The sequence below is a fragment of the Mirounga angustirostris genome, unplaced genomic scaffold (assembly GCF_029215605.1).
Source record: "Mirounga angustirostris isolate CCGP_5_RB_7025 unplaced genomic scaffold, mMirAng1.0.hap1 SCAF_5, whole genome shotgun sequence".
Lineage (NCBI taxonomy): Eukaryota > Metazoa > Chordata > Mammalia > Carnivora > Phocidae > Mirounga > Mirounga angustirostris.
The window spans coordinates 159,011,495-159,026,408 of record NW_026991713.1 but is presented as its reverse complement, the minus strand read 5'-3'; the positions used below and the strand labels follow the sequence as shown (position 1 = coordinate 159,026,408).

The 14,914-nt window shown below is 38.1% G+C and overlaps 1 protein-coding gene across 2 annotated transcripts in view; it reads right to left on the bottom strand.

Annotated features, from left to right (window-relative positions):
- Positions 1-1,228: 1,228 nt before the first annotated feature.
- RBBP6 (RB binding protein 6, ubiquitin ligase) overlaps positions 1,229-14,914 on the bottom strand; it is a 32,466-nt gene continuing 18,780 nt past the window's right edge. Inside the window, exons 8-18 of one of the 2 annotated variants that reach the window (XM_054507555.2) lie at positions 13,883-14,055; positions 12,529-12,632; positions 11,871-12,208; positions 10,701-10,797; positions 10,482-10,560; positions 10,325-10,379; positions 9,092-9,160; positions 6,574-6,936; positions 6,182-6,283; positions 3,573-5,333; positions 1,229-3,218 (exon numbers count right to left, since the gene is read on the bottom strand). In XM_054507555.2, coding sequence (XP_054363530.1) covers positions 1,649-3,218; positions 3,573-5,333; positions 6,182-6,283; positions 6,574-6,936; positions 9,092-9,160; positions 10,325-10,379; positions 10,482-10,560; positions 10,701-10,797; positions 11,871-12,208; positions 12,529-12,632; positions 13,883-14,055 — 4,711 coding nt within the window. In that variant the 3' untranslated portion in view covers positions 1,229-1,648. The remainder of the gene's footprint in view (positions 3,219-3,572; positions 5,334-6,181; positions 6,284-6,573; positions 6,937-9,091; positions 9,161-10,324; positions 10,380-10,481; positions 10,561-10,700; positions 10,798-11,870; positions 12,209-12,528; positions 12,633-13,882; positions 14,056-14,914) is intronic. The other variant, XM_045875173.3, reaches the window with a different exon arrangement.

The following is a 14,914-nucleotide window of genomic DNA, read 5'->3' as shown; positions in this document are numbered from 1 at the left end:
CTGTCCTAGGAGTGGATGGCTGTTAAAGGGAACGTCAGTTGAGATTAAAATGAAAGGCCAGGAGCCTACCTAGGTAAGGAAACTGACCTCACCTGATGAAGTTTATGATAAAGAGTCCCGGGTGCTAAAATCCTCAGTGAATGTGGGAGATACGATCTAGATCTGGGGTCCTGATTAGTACGAATGAAGAGGGTAGTCTAGCTGGAGTACCTCAGAGTAGAAGTGGTCGTTATGTGTTGTGTGGGGTGGGGTGTGGTTGGGCTTCAAGGGGGCACAACAGACACCTTCACCCCCAGTGACAGCCCTTTAAAGGAAAGTTGGTTTCACTTAACTTATTTTAACACACTTAACTTTTGACAAACATGTAACAAACTTAACTCAGTCCTGAATGGCTTACATGAGGTCAACAGCATTTGTGACACCCACATTAATCTCTTTAAATCATTTTTCTTTAAACATTAGAAGTTACATTGAAAACACACTCTGAAGTATTTTTGCACACTGTCCACACGGCCCAGCCTGGAAATCCTTTAAAAGGCACAGACACAGGAGGTTCATAGAAGCAAGTTGCTGCTAATTTAGTTCCTTTCCTCTCCCACTATTAACAGTCCTGGGGAACCCTAGGACCACCCTCAGACTGGAGCTGGTCTCTTTTCCTCCTTCCAGCCGCTGTCATCTTGATCCCTGTTCATACTGCCGTGTTTCTGAGGTACCATTCTTACCCTAACTCCCCAAACCCTTTCAATAGCTTTTCATTGCCTACGATAACTTCCTGAACCACAGCCCCAAAGAGCCCATTATAGTCTAACCCAGTGCTCCTGGACCTCCTCCTGCTTGCTCTTGTCAATGGGGCAGACCAGGCAGGCCACAGACGCTCATGACTGTGTGCTTTAGCTGGCACTTTATCGAGGAATTTAACACTCATCAGGGTTTCAAGAAAAAGAACCATAAACAAATCACAATTCCTCATCGCTAAAATTCAAGTCCAAACTTCGAATTACTGTAAGACCCTTTTAGATTTTTTTCAACTAGCTCTCCAATTAATCCTGATTTCTTATTTCTGGCCACCTACTACCAGCCCACTGATGAAGTCTACCTACCATGTTTACTTCGTAATTTTGCATATTTGGTGCAGCTTATACTACAGGCTCAAAGGCTATTTTAAATGAGGAAATGGAAGGGGGAAGAGACATGACACACTTCCTTCAAATAACACAGATATTCGACATTTGAAAAGTTTACTGAAAACTTTTATTGTAATCAAAAAGTGACATAACGGGGTTGTAATGAATTCAGCAAATCATTCTGCTGATATTTTAGAACTGATACCAGCTTTTGCCAGGCAATTAAAAAAATTCAAATGTGAAAATTTCACAGTACAGTAAACTCCACCCCAACTAATTAATGGTGGTTAAAAATAATAGGCCCTAGCAAAACCTCTCATGTTACATGGTCACAACTCACAATTCTGTACAAAAGTTCGTGTTATAAAGCTCTGATGTAAAAATCAAATAATCAAGCAGCAATATTTTAAGTGCAGCACAGGGTCTTCCATATCATTATTTACAAGGCTTGAATCTCTTTACATTATAACAAAATTTAATACAGATGACTTAGTAATTAAGTCAATTTTTAAAAATCTGTCCTTTTATACCGGGACAGATTTCACTTTTTGGTCATCTTTCTCCTTCTCCTTTTCTTTATCTTTGCTCTTCTTGGACTTCTTTTTCTTGTGTTTGTGTTTTTGGCTTTTTTCCGATTCTACTTCAGCGCCTGCATGCTTCTTATGCTTCTTATGTTTTTTATGTTTCTTGTGCTTTTTCTTTTCCTTCTTCTTCTTCTTCTTCTTGCTGTCCTGACTCTCTGCAGAGCTGGCACTACTGCTGTGGCTTCGGGTCTGGCTTCCAGAAGGGCTATGACTTCTACTTGGACTAACACTAGGGCTGCTTTGACTCTGGCTCCTGGCTGTGCCTACCTGGCCGCCTGCTGCTGGGTCCAGGCTGTCTTTTGCTCTCTCCACGACTTTATCTTTCAGTTCCTTAGAAACTTTTCCTGAAGTTTCCTCCTCTTTTACAGACACATTGCTTTCACTGTCACTTTCATTATAGTCTGGTTCAAAAGCAGCTTCATCAGTTTCTCTAGTTAAGTCGGAGGAAAGTCGGGAGGAGTGACTTAACTGCGGTTTCGGCTTCACCGCATTCTTGTCAGTCTGCCCAGGAACTTGCTCTTTTTCAGTCTGTGGGTCTGGTGGGTTAAGCACATATGGTAATTTATTGCCACTTGACTCTTTATTGTTCCTTGCTTCTAACATGTGCTTCTCACGATCTTTACAAGGATTTTTATCTACAGGTTTTGTCTCTTCACTTGGGCGTTTAGTATCATAAGTGGCTTTGTGATCATGAGGTTTTTTGTCTCTTGAGGGACTGGAATTGCTCTTTTTGGAATCTCCTGTTCCCTTCTTGGGCAAATCTCTCTCCTCCCGTGGCTTAGTTTTCTGTCCAGATGCAGAATCTTTACTTCGAGAAGGAGAGTCTTTCCTTCTTGTTAATTCATTCCTTTCATCTCTACGTTTGGAACTTGAGTATTCTCTGTTGTCATAGTCAGTTTTTTTGTCTCTGTTGGGGGTAAAGTCTTTAGTTGAAGAACCTCGAACAGAATCATGCTTATCTGAAGTTCTCGTCTCTTTGGAAGATTGAGACAGACTTTTAAAATTTCCTTGTTCATTCAGACGGTCCAAGTTACTATCTTTCTCCGGCTGAGCGCTGTTCTTCCTCTTCTCAGGGTTTTCCTTCTCCAACACTGAATGATCTCGATCTTTGGTCTTCCCCTTTTCACTGGATGCAGAGTTCTTTGAACTTTTGATCTCATGTTGTGTAAGTTCATGGCTCACTTCCTTGGTGAGTTTCTGAATTTTCTCTGATGACTCGCTTTCTTTTTCAGTATACTTGACTGTATTTAAGGGTTTAGTGCTAACATTTTTAATAACACTGGCAGGTTTTCCTACACTTGATACAGGCTGTGTGGTCTTAACATCTTCTTCTTCAGATTCAAAGTCATCTTTATCCCATTTGGACTGAGGAACCTGAATCATAATAATAACATCTTCAGCAGGAGCTGTATTGTCATTATTATACTCTTCCATAGTTTTAATGACAGTTCGTTTTGTATCTGTTTTTTCTTCAGATTTCCGCACAGGACTGCCTCCAGTTGAGCTCGTACTAAAAAAAAATTAAAATAGTTAATTTATGATGAATTTAATGAAGAATTTACTACTACTCAACACTGATAAATATAAAAAAGGCTAACTTAAACATAAACGTCCTTATAACTCTCAAAAGCCAATGGCCCTACTCTGAGATTAAATGATTTAAATGTAGGATTGTGTTAAAAAAAAAAAGGCTCACCCACAAAATCTACTTGCAACCTTCAACTCCTTTCTTTAAAGATATGAATAAACCAGCCTAACCCCTTCTTAATTAACATACTACACTTTAGAATTACAAGCACTGATAAAATTAAAGGAATTCTTTCCCCAAACAAACATCCACACCCAACCACCCATAATCAGTTACCTGGTATAATCCACAAGCGTTGAGCTGGATCCTTCAGCTCCAGCTACTTTTCGTCTGACCTTTCCTTTGACTTTTTCTTGTTTAACTTTGCTAGATGTTGATTCCAATTTTTCAGTGGTTTCTTTTGTATTAGATACATTTTCTGTACTTCCAATTTTTTTACCCGTTTCTCTGTTGAGCTTGATTTTTTTGGCTGGGGCAGTTGATGATGAAGTTTTGTCTTTCTCAGGGGTCCTATCCATCTTTTCAATATCTGGTTCCATTTTCCGCTTTGGTGATGGTTTCACTATTTCGGTTACTTCTAGTTTAGAGATTTTCATTGAAGAGGATTCAAAATCTTTATCTACACCCTTTTCTTCAGTTTTTCTTTTTCTTTTTTCTCCCTTGCTGTCAGGTGGCTTACTTTTCTCACTAGGCTTCTTGGCCTTATCTTCCTTATTAGTTAGCTTTTCTGATTTGACATCTTTGGAGTAATCCTTCTTCACTTTTTCCTCTTTGACTGGTTTTGTCTCTTGATGTTCTTTTGCCGACTTAGAGTGAGCTTTCCTGGGGGTACCAATGATCTTTTCATCTTTTTGGGAGGAAGATGATGATTTAGCACTGTCAGTCTTTGGAGTCTCCTCTTTGGCTTTTTTAAGTGGAGGTTCAGATCGAGGAGATTTTTCACGCTCTCCATCTAGTTTTTCTTGAGGTCCCTTAGCAGGTTTTGCAACGTTTTCTTTTTTGGACACAGTAGAACCATCATTTTTCCGTTTGGTCTTATCACCTTTTGCTTTTGGTTTGTCTTTCTCCCTCTTGTCTTTTTCAGACACTGATTTAAAAGTGATAGATTCTGCATCCATTGGCTCATCTCTAACAGGTGTAGCATCATCTCGACTTGGGAGGACAAACAATGAATCTGTTTTATTTTCTTCACCACTTGTAGGTTCTCTCGATTTCCTAGAAGTTTCTAATAACTCAGGGTTTACAAAGCCTTCACTTTCCTCCCCCTTTCTTCTTTTCCTATGTTTCTTATGTTTGTTTCCTTTACCATCTCCTGGAGCATTTTCACTCTCCTTCTCTTTCGACTTTGTGCTGTCCTTCTGATTGTGACTGTCTCTTGTTGAAAGCTTTTCTGGATAGTTGCCACCTAAATTTCGACTTCTATGGCTTTGTCCACCAGCATAATCTTCTCTGCGGCCTCTTGTGAAGGGAGAATTCCTGATATTAAGAGGTAAAAACCTCTCTGGAGAAAAGTTCTCTCTATTTGCTGATGGTCTAGGCTGTGTTCCAGTAGCATAACCTATTTTATAATACTTTTCATACCACTCTCTGTATTTTCTCTCCCATTCTCGGTAACGCTCTTTTTCAAATGGGTCTCTAAAGTCAACACTTCTCCCATAATAAGCTTTCATGTCATAAGGTGGCGGAACTTCTCTGTATCTATTAAAATATTCACGTTCTGTTTCCCCTTGAGGCACGTTACGTTTATTAGGAGACTGTCCCCTAAATGCTTGAGGAGATCTTGACCGTGAATGATATCGTCTATATGGGGGTGACCTTGACCTAGATCGATGATATCCATGAGATCTAGACCGTGAACGGTAATTTCGGCTCTTGCCTCTGCCTCTTCTGGGGTATGGAGGAGATCGTGAATAGGAACGAGAGTGTGAACGGCTAAATGATCGAGAATAAGAACGTGAACGTGTTGAACCAGATCTTGACTTAGAATAAGTATATGAACTTCTTGAATATGATGAACCACTATAGGGAGATTTAGACCTAAAAACAAAAACAAAACAATAGTTGATAGTTGAGAAATATATACAAAATAAAATACAGACTCAGATTCTAGCATGCTCTCCTCACGGTTCCATCTTTATATCAAATTTCATCTTAGATGATTAAAGAGGCACAGTGACCTCTACTGGAATGGAATAAAGTACACAAAGATCAGAGCAATCACTTGTTACAAAACAAAAGTGAAATCTTGACAATTAAGAGTGAAGCGCATTAATGTACCGTGAGTTATATGAGCTAATTAACATTAAACAAAATGCCAATTAAATTTAAATTTTACTTCCTATCTGGTTATTTAAGTAGGAGTAATTTCTTTGTCCTATGTTGGCCAATAGTCTAGCTTTGAAAGGAACCACATTTCAAATGTAAGCTTAAAAAATAAGTCTTTTAAACAAACTTCCAGGGAATTTTTATAATTCACTTTTCTATCAATAAAGCAATCTGTATTCTACCACTACTTCATCAATTACACAGGTTAATGTTCCAGCAAGAAGCTGTAGCCTCAGGTAAAAGGGTCCTCAGAAATGTTCTTCGGCTATTTCTCTATTTCTTTCCTTCCACAAACATCTCCCAATTATTTCACGCTACAAATAACTTCGAGGGACAAGGGCAATTTCATCCCCATAACTGCTAGTTCTACACAATAGAATTTACATTGAGACATTATTTCAATAAACAGATATTGGGAAATAAGCTACATGTCCATTTCTATAAACCTAGACCGAATCAGAAAAATTCCATAAGTGCAATGTTATTTATATCCATAGCTAATCCCTGGATATTCAAAGTCCCATTTGTAATTCTGTTGTGAAGGCTTGCAAAACACTAACCTGGAAAATGAGCGCCTACGCTCCTTTTGAATCTTTTTGTATTCCATCAATTCCTTAGCAAAATCATTTGTAAACTCATCTAGCTTGGACTTTTTCTTTTCCCTAGTAAAATAAAGTTAAAGAGTGAAAGTTAACAAAAACCATTTAAGAAAACTAACAAGACAAATGTAATTAGATCATGAATGAAATGAATGAAATTGCCATTAGTTTTCCACTTTAAAACTATGAATAACTAAGAATCCCTGAGGAAGTTGCTTGTATGGCTTTGGTTTAATTTTTAGGTGATTTTTCTTGTACTAACTGGAAACACTAGAAAATGTTTCCAAAGATACCTGGTTTAATGTCACATCAGAAAATGAAAGTGTATGAGAATTTCAAATTAAAACACTCACTCTTCTTTTAGCCGTCGTTGCTCTCTATAGAATTCTTCCCTGGACAACGGGGGTGCTTGTGTTGTTGGGATGGTATTTGAGTGAGCTGTCTGCACTCCTGATGATACCCAAGTTGTCGATAAATTGGCCGGAGCTGGAGGAAAGCCTGGAGGAGGGACACTATAGCCAGCAGGTGGTGGCTGGCCAGGAGGAAACTGAGGAGAGAACTGTGGAGGAGGCACACCTGCAGAGAGAGGAAGTGTATGGGGTGGGGGCGGGTACAAAGGAGGGGGTGGCACAGGCACAAAAACTGGAGTTGCTGGTAGCGATGGGCCTTGAGTTCTCTGTGATCTTTCGCTGTGGTGTCGTCCGCGGTTTATACTTCTGGAGAAATAAATCCAAGATATTATTCCTTCAAACTAAAATCAACCAAAACAAGACAAGTAAGCTTGTCTTTTCTATCCATAATTATCTTCAAACTTACAAATGATGGAATAGAATCAAGTATTCAAATAAGAATAGAAACTTATTTATATGAAAATATAATTTTTAAGGCCACTTGGGGACCGAAATGATACAAGTTTATAGGGCCTTCTCTCTATGGAGACGCTATATTTAGAAGTTCTCTTTTGTGAAGTTCACATTTATTATCACTCCACAAAGATCTTTTTTTTTTTTCACTCCACAAAGATCTTTTGTGACCTCCTAATCTGTCATTTAAAAGAACTGACAAGGTTAATGCCTCTCTGACCTAGGCCTCCCCAAAATGCCTTCCAGACCAAAACTTTCAATGAATAAAAACCACTTCCTGTAATCCTTTGAGGTAGGAAGTGTGGAAAGGATCCTTCTAAGTGGTACTTCAAAAATACCTAAGTACAAGGTATTATTTTCATAATTTTATATTTCACCTGACATTATGTATATCGTGAGCATTTCTTGATGTCATTAAAATGTCTTTAGAAACACAGTTTTAAATGGCGTCATAGCTTTTTGGTTTTGTTTTGTTTTTGCATTTAAAGTACTTTTTATTAATTGGTTACATTTTTTAAAAAACTGGAAGAGTTGACACAAGGTTACATTTGTTTCACGTGTGCAACACAGTGATTCACTAGAGGGTCTATACCTTATGTGAGGCTCACAGTGTAACTACTGTCACCATACTACGCTATCACAATCCCATTGATTGTATATATGCCCTATGCTCTACCTTTCATCCTCAAGAAAGTAAGTACTACTCTTTTTTTTTTTTTTTAAGATTTTATTTATTTATTTGACAGAGAGAGACACAGCGAGAGAGGGAACATAAGCAGGGGAGGTGGGAGAGGGAGAGGGAGAAGCAGGCTTCCCGCCAAGCAGGGAGCCCGATGCGGGGCTCGATCCCAGGACTCTGGGATCATGACCTGAGCCGAAGGCAGACGCTTAACGACTGAGCCACCCAGGCGCCCCTAAAGATGTGGTTTTTTTTTTTTAAGATTTTATTTATTTATTTGAGACCGAGAGAATGAGAGACAGAGAGCATGAGAGGGAGAAGCAGACTCCCTGCCGAGCAGGGAGCCCGATGCGGGACTCGATCCCAGGACTCCAGGATCATGACCTGAGCCGAAGGCAGTCGCTTAACCAACTGAGCCACCCAGGCGCCCTAGTACTACTCTTAACATTTGTAATTAACAACTAAAAATCTCAATGTTTTATTTCTAAGCGTTGGGTGAAAATAACAGTGCTGGCCAAAGTTTCTGAATTGTCCCTCATCAAAGAAATAGTGGCTTCTTTAAAAGGTGGGTTTATTTCTGTTAAGCTAAAGGTTCTTTAAATTATGAATAACTGGTACACAGCAGCAGCAGCAGGGGCTTAGAGTTTAAGCCTCTTTTCAGAGTCTGAATTAGTAAATATTATCTTCTATTAACATGTGATCTAGTAACAAAGTTATTACTTAGCAATTCTCAATGCAGCACTAGAAGATAAACCTTAATATTCTTGTTATAGAGTTAATTTAGAGGCCCTTTACCCTGGTGGCGAGTGTGACCTAGATAATAAGACTTCGGGCTTCGAAGAGTAACATTGCTTTTGCCTGTCCAGGGCAAAAGCCCCGAACAATTTCTTTGTCTCTTCTTTTGGAAAAGAGAAGGTGGGAGAAGATTCAGACAATGGAGTCTAGAAGAGGAATAAATGCAAGTCTTCACACTTGGGAGGTGAGCAAGTTAACTTTCATCTTAAATTAAACTGTCACCTTAAATATTATCTGCACCTTAATGACTTCCTTCTACCCTCAAAAGAGCATGTGAGCTAATATTCTGCTGTGAGCTTGGAGAAAGTAGTCACTGGGAAGGAGTATTAAAGATACAGCCTAAAACCATCATTTAAAAGACTAAATGTAATCTATTTTTCTCTAGGCCTCAAGGGCAACTCCTGAGGACTTAAGTGAGATAAGCATAAACCAAATGACCTCCCTCCCCTGCCACTGCTGTGCTTTAATTTCTCTGTGTTATATTTTTCAGCATGTCATCAGATTACAGTTTTTCAAGATGTTTAACAAGCCTACCTGTAGCAGCTCCTCTCCCCCCTTCTAATTTGCTGCGGTGGAGAAACCAGATATCCAAGCTTATTGGAACTGTGAGGAAAGATAAAATGGGCTTGAGTATAACACAGGATCTCTTAGTGTGTGGACTTTAAGACATATATTTTAACTAGAAACTTTTTCTTCTCCCTGATCCCCATTCTGAAATTTGTTCCAGATAGAGGGGATATGAGCAAGTATTACATTTACTTAAACTACTTTTTCAGTTAACTACTGTGACAATAATTAAACCTCAACGTACAATATTTTTCACAATATGGTATCCCATTTAGCATTCTACAAGTGACTGTGAACTTGTTACAAGAGAAATAGAGCCCTTTTATCTGCTGGGCACTGTGCAGCTAAGGAACTAGCACTGTTCCAATTCTGCAGATGAGGCAATGGAGCTGAGGAGTAAAACTGCATGCCCAAGGGGCATGTAGCTGCTAAGTGCAGGGGCTGGGATTCCAACCCAAGCCTACTGGTCTCCAAATCCTGTATTCCTTCTCCCGACACAATCTGCTAAGTCTCTCACTTAGCATACTCTTGAAAATAAAAAATCTGACTTATCTTTCAAACAAACAAATCAAAATTTTAGAATATAAGCCAGTTTATATAAATATATAAGCCTGTTTATATATAGAAACAAATGATTGTATACATAAAGACCATTCGTAAATAAATACACTAATTTTTAATGCCACAGACCATTATCAATATAAAGATCAAAATCCTATAGATTTTAATATGTAATAAAATTCTACTAACACAGACTATTCAAAATGAGAAACTGTTTGGTAGCCTTAATATGTGTTTACTCAAATCAAATTCTGAAAATCCACATTAAGGCTAGGAAAAGTTCAATCTATTAGCACACTAAGTGATTCAACATTTAAAATACTCTTTCAAAAAAAACTACTACTTTCAATTACTATTTATCCATGAACTGAGATCCTGTCAAGATCACCATTTGGTAAGACATGAAAGTAACAAGAATTGATAAGAATTTATATTTTACCATTTTAAGAAAAGAATTACTCATTCTTCTAGAAAATAGTTCTTCACATAATCTTGAATTTATGACACTTTCCATGAAAACTATGTTAATGTGGCATACAAAAGAGTTTACAATAAAAAATATTCACCAACACATTAGATTCTAATTCCCATTATCTAGTTCAAAAGCGATCATCTGTAGATTTTTAAACATATACTTACTGTTCCCAACCTGGTCGACCACCACCTGGACGAGCAGTATTTATTCTTACTGGACCTTGGAAACAAAAACAATAGGTAAATATGAAATCGCATGTTAAGTAAAGTTACAACTATTTTCGAAAGGAGAAAATGTTCAAACCAGAATGATTTTACTTACCAGTTGTGGGGATCAACTGTCCATGCAATAGTGACTGTCCAAGCAAAGACGGGGTTCCAAGTACAGGCACCTGGTAACCCTGTAGGATAAAAACATGAATAAAAAGAAATAGTTAAAAAAAAAAAAAAAAAAGACAAAAGAGGGAGAGTTAAAAAACAAACAAAACCCAGAAGAAAACTGTAAGACAAATCTCCAAATTTAAAAGCCAATCAAACTTACCTTCTCCTCCATAAGAGCAGTGATTGCGATTGAAGAGGCACCCTTTGAGTGCTCGGGCGCAAGGGCTGCAGCCGGCAGTATTTTACTATCAGAGTCCCTACAAAACAACGTAGTTTGCAATACATTAAGAAGTCATCAGAAATGGAGGATCAGAGTAAAACATTTACATATTATTACTAAGTCTGTTCACCCACCACCTGCACTAAGGTGAGTTAAATCAAAGCTGAAGAAAACTCTGGAGGAAAGTGAGAAGCCTAGACCTTTGCACAGTTCCTCAAACACACAGTGTAAGTAAAAAGAAGGAATCTCCTTAAGGAGTCCCATCTGTGATAGCTATGACAGAAACCAGTTCAGTTCTCAGAATAAAGCTTAAAAAAAAAAAAGTCAAAGTGTGGGACCTAAAGAAGACAGGATTAAGAGTGAATTCTACTTCCAGCTCCACCACTAAATCAAAGGGGTAATCTTAGAAAAGCCAATGAACCCTGAGACTCATTCCCACTGTTAATCACAGAAAATCAGTGAGACGTCTTCCATATACATCCCAGTCCTCAAGATTTTTGCTTCAGTAGGTCTGTACAGATCCCTGGCATCTATTTTTTTTTTTTTTTTAAAGTGGTTGATTCTTTAAGAATTTATGAGCCACTGGATGACACGGTCAAAGGTCCTTTTTGTGTCTGAAGTGGTAGGATTTAAGTGAGTTTTCACTGGTCGTCTTCTACCTAATTTTGCTCCAGAACAATTGTTTCTGACTTCTCTACTTACTGCCACCAATGTTTTATCCCCTCTACTCCACCGATCCAAATTGTGCTTAGTTCTGCTCAGATCGACTCTTTCTAATACCACCATTACGACCACAAGTGAATTCTCTTTATGATTCGACATTTAACAAGGGTTCTTGGCAACTTGTATAGTCCTTGACCTTGGGATGCTTAATCATTTGCCGAGCGAATCTCCTTCATTTACCTGTTCCTCCAATTAAGAGTAAGTCATCTCTTACAAGGAAACCTTTAGAAGAGGGTTACTTTATTCCCCTACCTTACTGAGCACAATGATTCACAAGGATGATACATACTGCAGTCCACTACAACTGCTAGAGCAACATACAACAATAAAAAACTGTATTACTGATCTCACTTGTTTCTGAACAGTGAGAGCTGCACACAGACTTACCGGAAAGGTCCATCTGATTTTTCTGAGTGGACTGATATGGAGACTGTCGCAGTTATATCAGGTACAGGAGCTGGCGTAGAAGATGAATTTCCAGGCACAGGAGGGGCCAAGGAAGATGGGTTAGAAGTTAATGAAGACATAGAAGGAGCTGGGTGAGTTGATGAAGATGTCACTGGAATCATCAGAGGATCCTGTTGTCTTGATATTGGGGATCTCATCAGAGGCTGTAGGTTCCGCTGGATGAGTGGTCTCGGAGGTGGTACTGGGGGTGGTGGTGGGGGTAACTGTTTTCGTAGTCTTTTTGTATAACCAGTTTCATTTTTGAAGTTATTAACAGCCTATATATACCAAACAGAAAAATGCAGGAAAATGTAAGGCTGTATTTACTCAAGTACAGTTTAAATAATCAAAAAATTTTTAAAAAGATTTTACTTATTTGACAGAGAGACAGCGAGAGCAGGAACACAAGCAGGGGGAGTGGGAGAGGGAGAAGCAGGCTTCCCGCTGAGCAGGGAGCCCGATGCGGGGCTCGATCCCAGGACCCCTGGGATCATGACCTGAGTGGAAGGCAGACGCTTAATGACTGAGCCACCCAGGTGCCCCTGAACAATCAAAAAATTTAAAAAATTTTTCAGAAAAGGGATACAAAGATAGTTACCTGTCGTAAGAATTTATTGGCAATCAAAGCATCAGGAGAGACATCATTTTGATGGCATGTTGGACATGTATGATCATCTGATTCCAAGAGTGCTGTTCTTATACCTATGTCAAATATTTTAAATATTAATAAAAGCAGAGTACAAACTCAATGTTTAGAGAATGAATTACAAAGACCACTTATATCTAATCAGTTACATTACTGTTTCCAAGCACACATCACTAATCATTTCTAAGATTAAGATACTGAGAAGTAAAATCTCTCGCCTGATACCACTCCTCTGCTAACTTCTCTCTACCTTTAAAAACAGAAATCATGAATATAATTTCAACAAACATTTAAACTAAAAGAAAAAGCACTCTTTCCTAAATACTATTCTCTTTGTTTAGTAGTTGGAATATTATAGGGGAAAACAAAAGAAATAAGATATAGTCTAGAAAGATAAAACTTTACATGGCTAACAGGCTTTTTAAAAAAGTCTCCTAAGAGAAGTACAGGATAAAGACCAGAAGGGTGATTCAGGCAGGAAGGACAGTGACACCTCCAGCACAGTGCACAGGAGTAACGCTAAATCACAGATTCACTGATCATGCTTCAGTGCAGTAAAAAATCCAGTTAATAAGTGGTTTCTTAAATCTAAGACGTACTCTGAAACAAATCTTACGTGACCTCTTTGTGACTTTGGTCTTCACTAAAGAGACCCCAAAATAAAGATTTATATTCCAAAGCTCTGTTTAGAAATGAAAAAGGCCAGAGCAGGACTGAGCAGTGAAATTTTCAGATGATGTCATTTTCATCTGGGTTAAGAAGGGGCAAATTTAGAATAAGTGGCAGAAAAAAACAAATGCTAATATAAATGAAAAAATGAAAAAAAGTCACAAGCCACCACATGTCAAATGCTGGGCAGTATCTTTACAGAGAGCAGTTCCCAATCAAACTTAGGAAGTTTAGAATAAGCGATTTTTCACAATCCAGGAAAGGGTAATTTAAGTACCATTTAAAAATATTTCAGAATACCTAAGGCCCAAAAACCTTTCAAAATTTTGCATCCCATTTAAAATGTATAGGCAACAAAAATCCTACATTTCATAAAACCTCAGTACAGCTACCCTGATGAAGGTATAAGAAGTGGTCCATTCTAATAATTAACAGGACAATGAGGTTGTTGTAAAAAAAAAAAAAAAAAAAAAAAGCAGTGACAAAGACGGTCCTTGCTATTAAATGCTCACTGATGAACTGACCAATTATTGACATTTTATACTTCATTATTAAAACCTATAATGTTGCTTAGAGCCTTTCCAGGTAAATACACATATTCTAAGATCTATGTCTTTGAAGGTTCAATGTTTCTTACATTCATCACAATAACTGTTTCCACAGCAGGGAATGACAACGGCATCAGTCATAATATCTTTGCAGATGAGACACAACAATTCATCTGGGATAGGATCATCTTCTTCTGAAGAAGAAGATGGCTCCTCTGGTAAGAAAGGTGGTTTTTCTTTCTTCCCAATTGCATATGCTTCTCTGTAAAAGAAGGTTTTACTGTTTTAACACTGTTAAGAAGGCAAAGTATTTCCAAGATACACACATGTTCTACTATGCCATAATGGGGACTTATAATTCAGTACGATGCTAAATTTGTTTACACAAGTGTAATACCTTCCAAAATAAGGGAAGTAATTATGAACATCCTCCCCCTAAACAACAAAAAGACATAAAACAAAACCCTAAACAAGTATAACAAAAAGAAACAGACACTATAAAACTGGCTAACAGGATCTTAAGAATCCACAACTCTAGAACTAAGGGCCGGAGAATAAAGGAACACACTCGGTGCCACAAAATTATGTTTAAGTGGCAGAGACAGGATTTGAACTTAGACCTGACAACACCTTAGCCACAATTTTCTCTATCCTACCATATTACTTGAAAAACAAACAAGCGAAATTTCCCCTCCACAGTCCAACAGTCCCAGAATGTGTGAAGGTACCAGAGTGAATGTCATACCACAGGAAACAGAAATTGGTGCTGACATTACACAATCAAGGGGGATATCTCAAGGGAAATAGGACACTACCAACCACACCAGTAGCTAGAAGTAGACTGCAAAACCAGTGGTCTACTTATAATCAGTATTTTAAAAGAGAGACTAATCTATTTATAGCCAACTAAAATATTAATGACTTAAGTGATCAGAGTATGTGTTACAAAAATATAAAGTAACACTTCCACCATGGGGTCCATTTTTTTGGTTGAAGTACATTTTGCAGAAATGTTGTATATTTAATATATTAAAAAGAAAAAAACACAATACACTATTCTCAGACTTGTCACCACTATTTTGAACACCCCCATCTTCTCTGTAATCAGGCAGATTTATGAA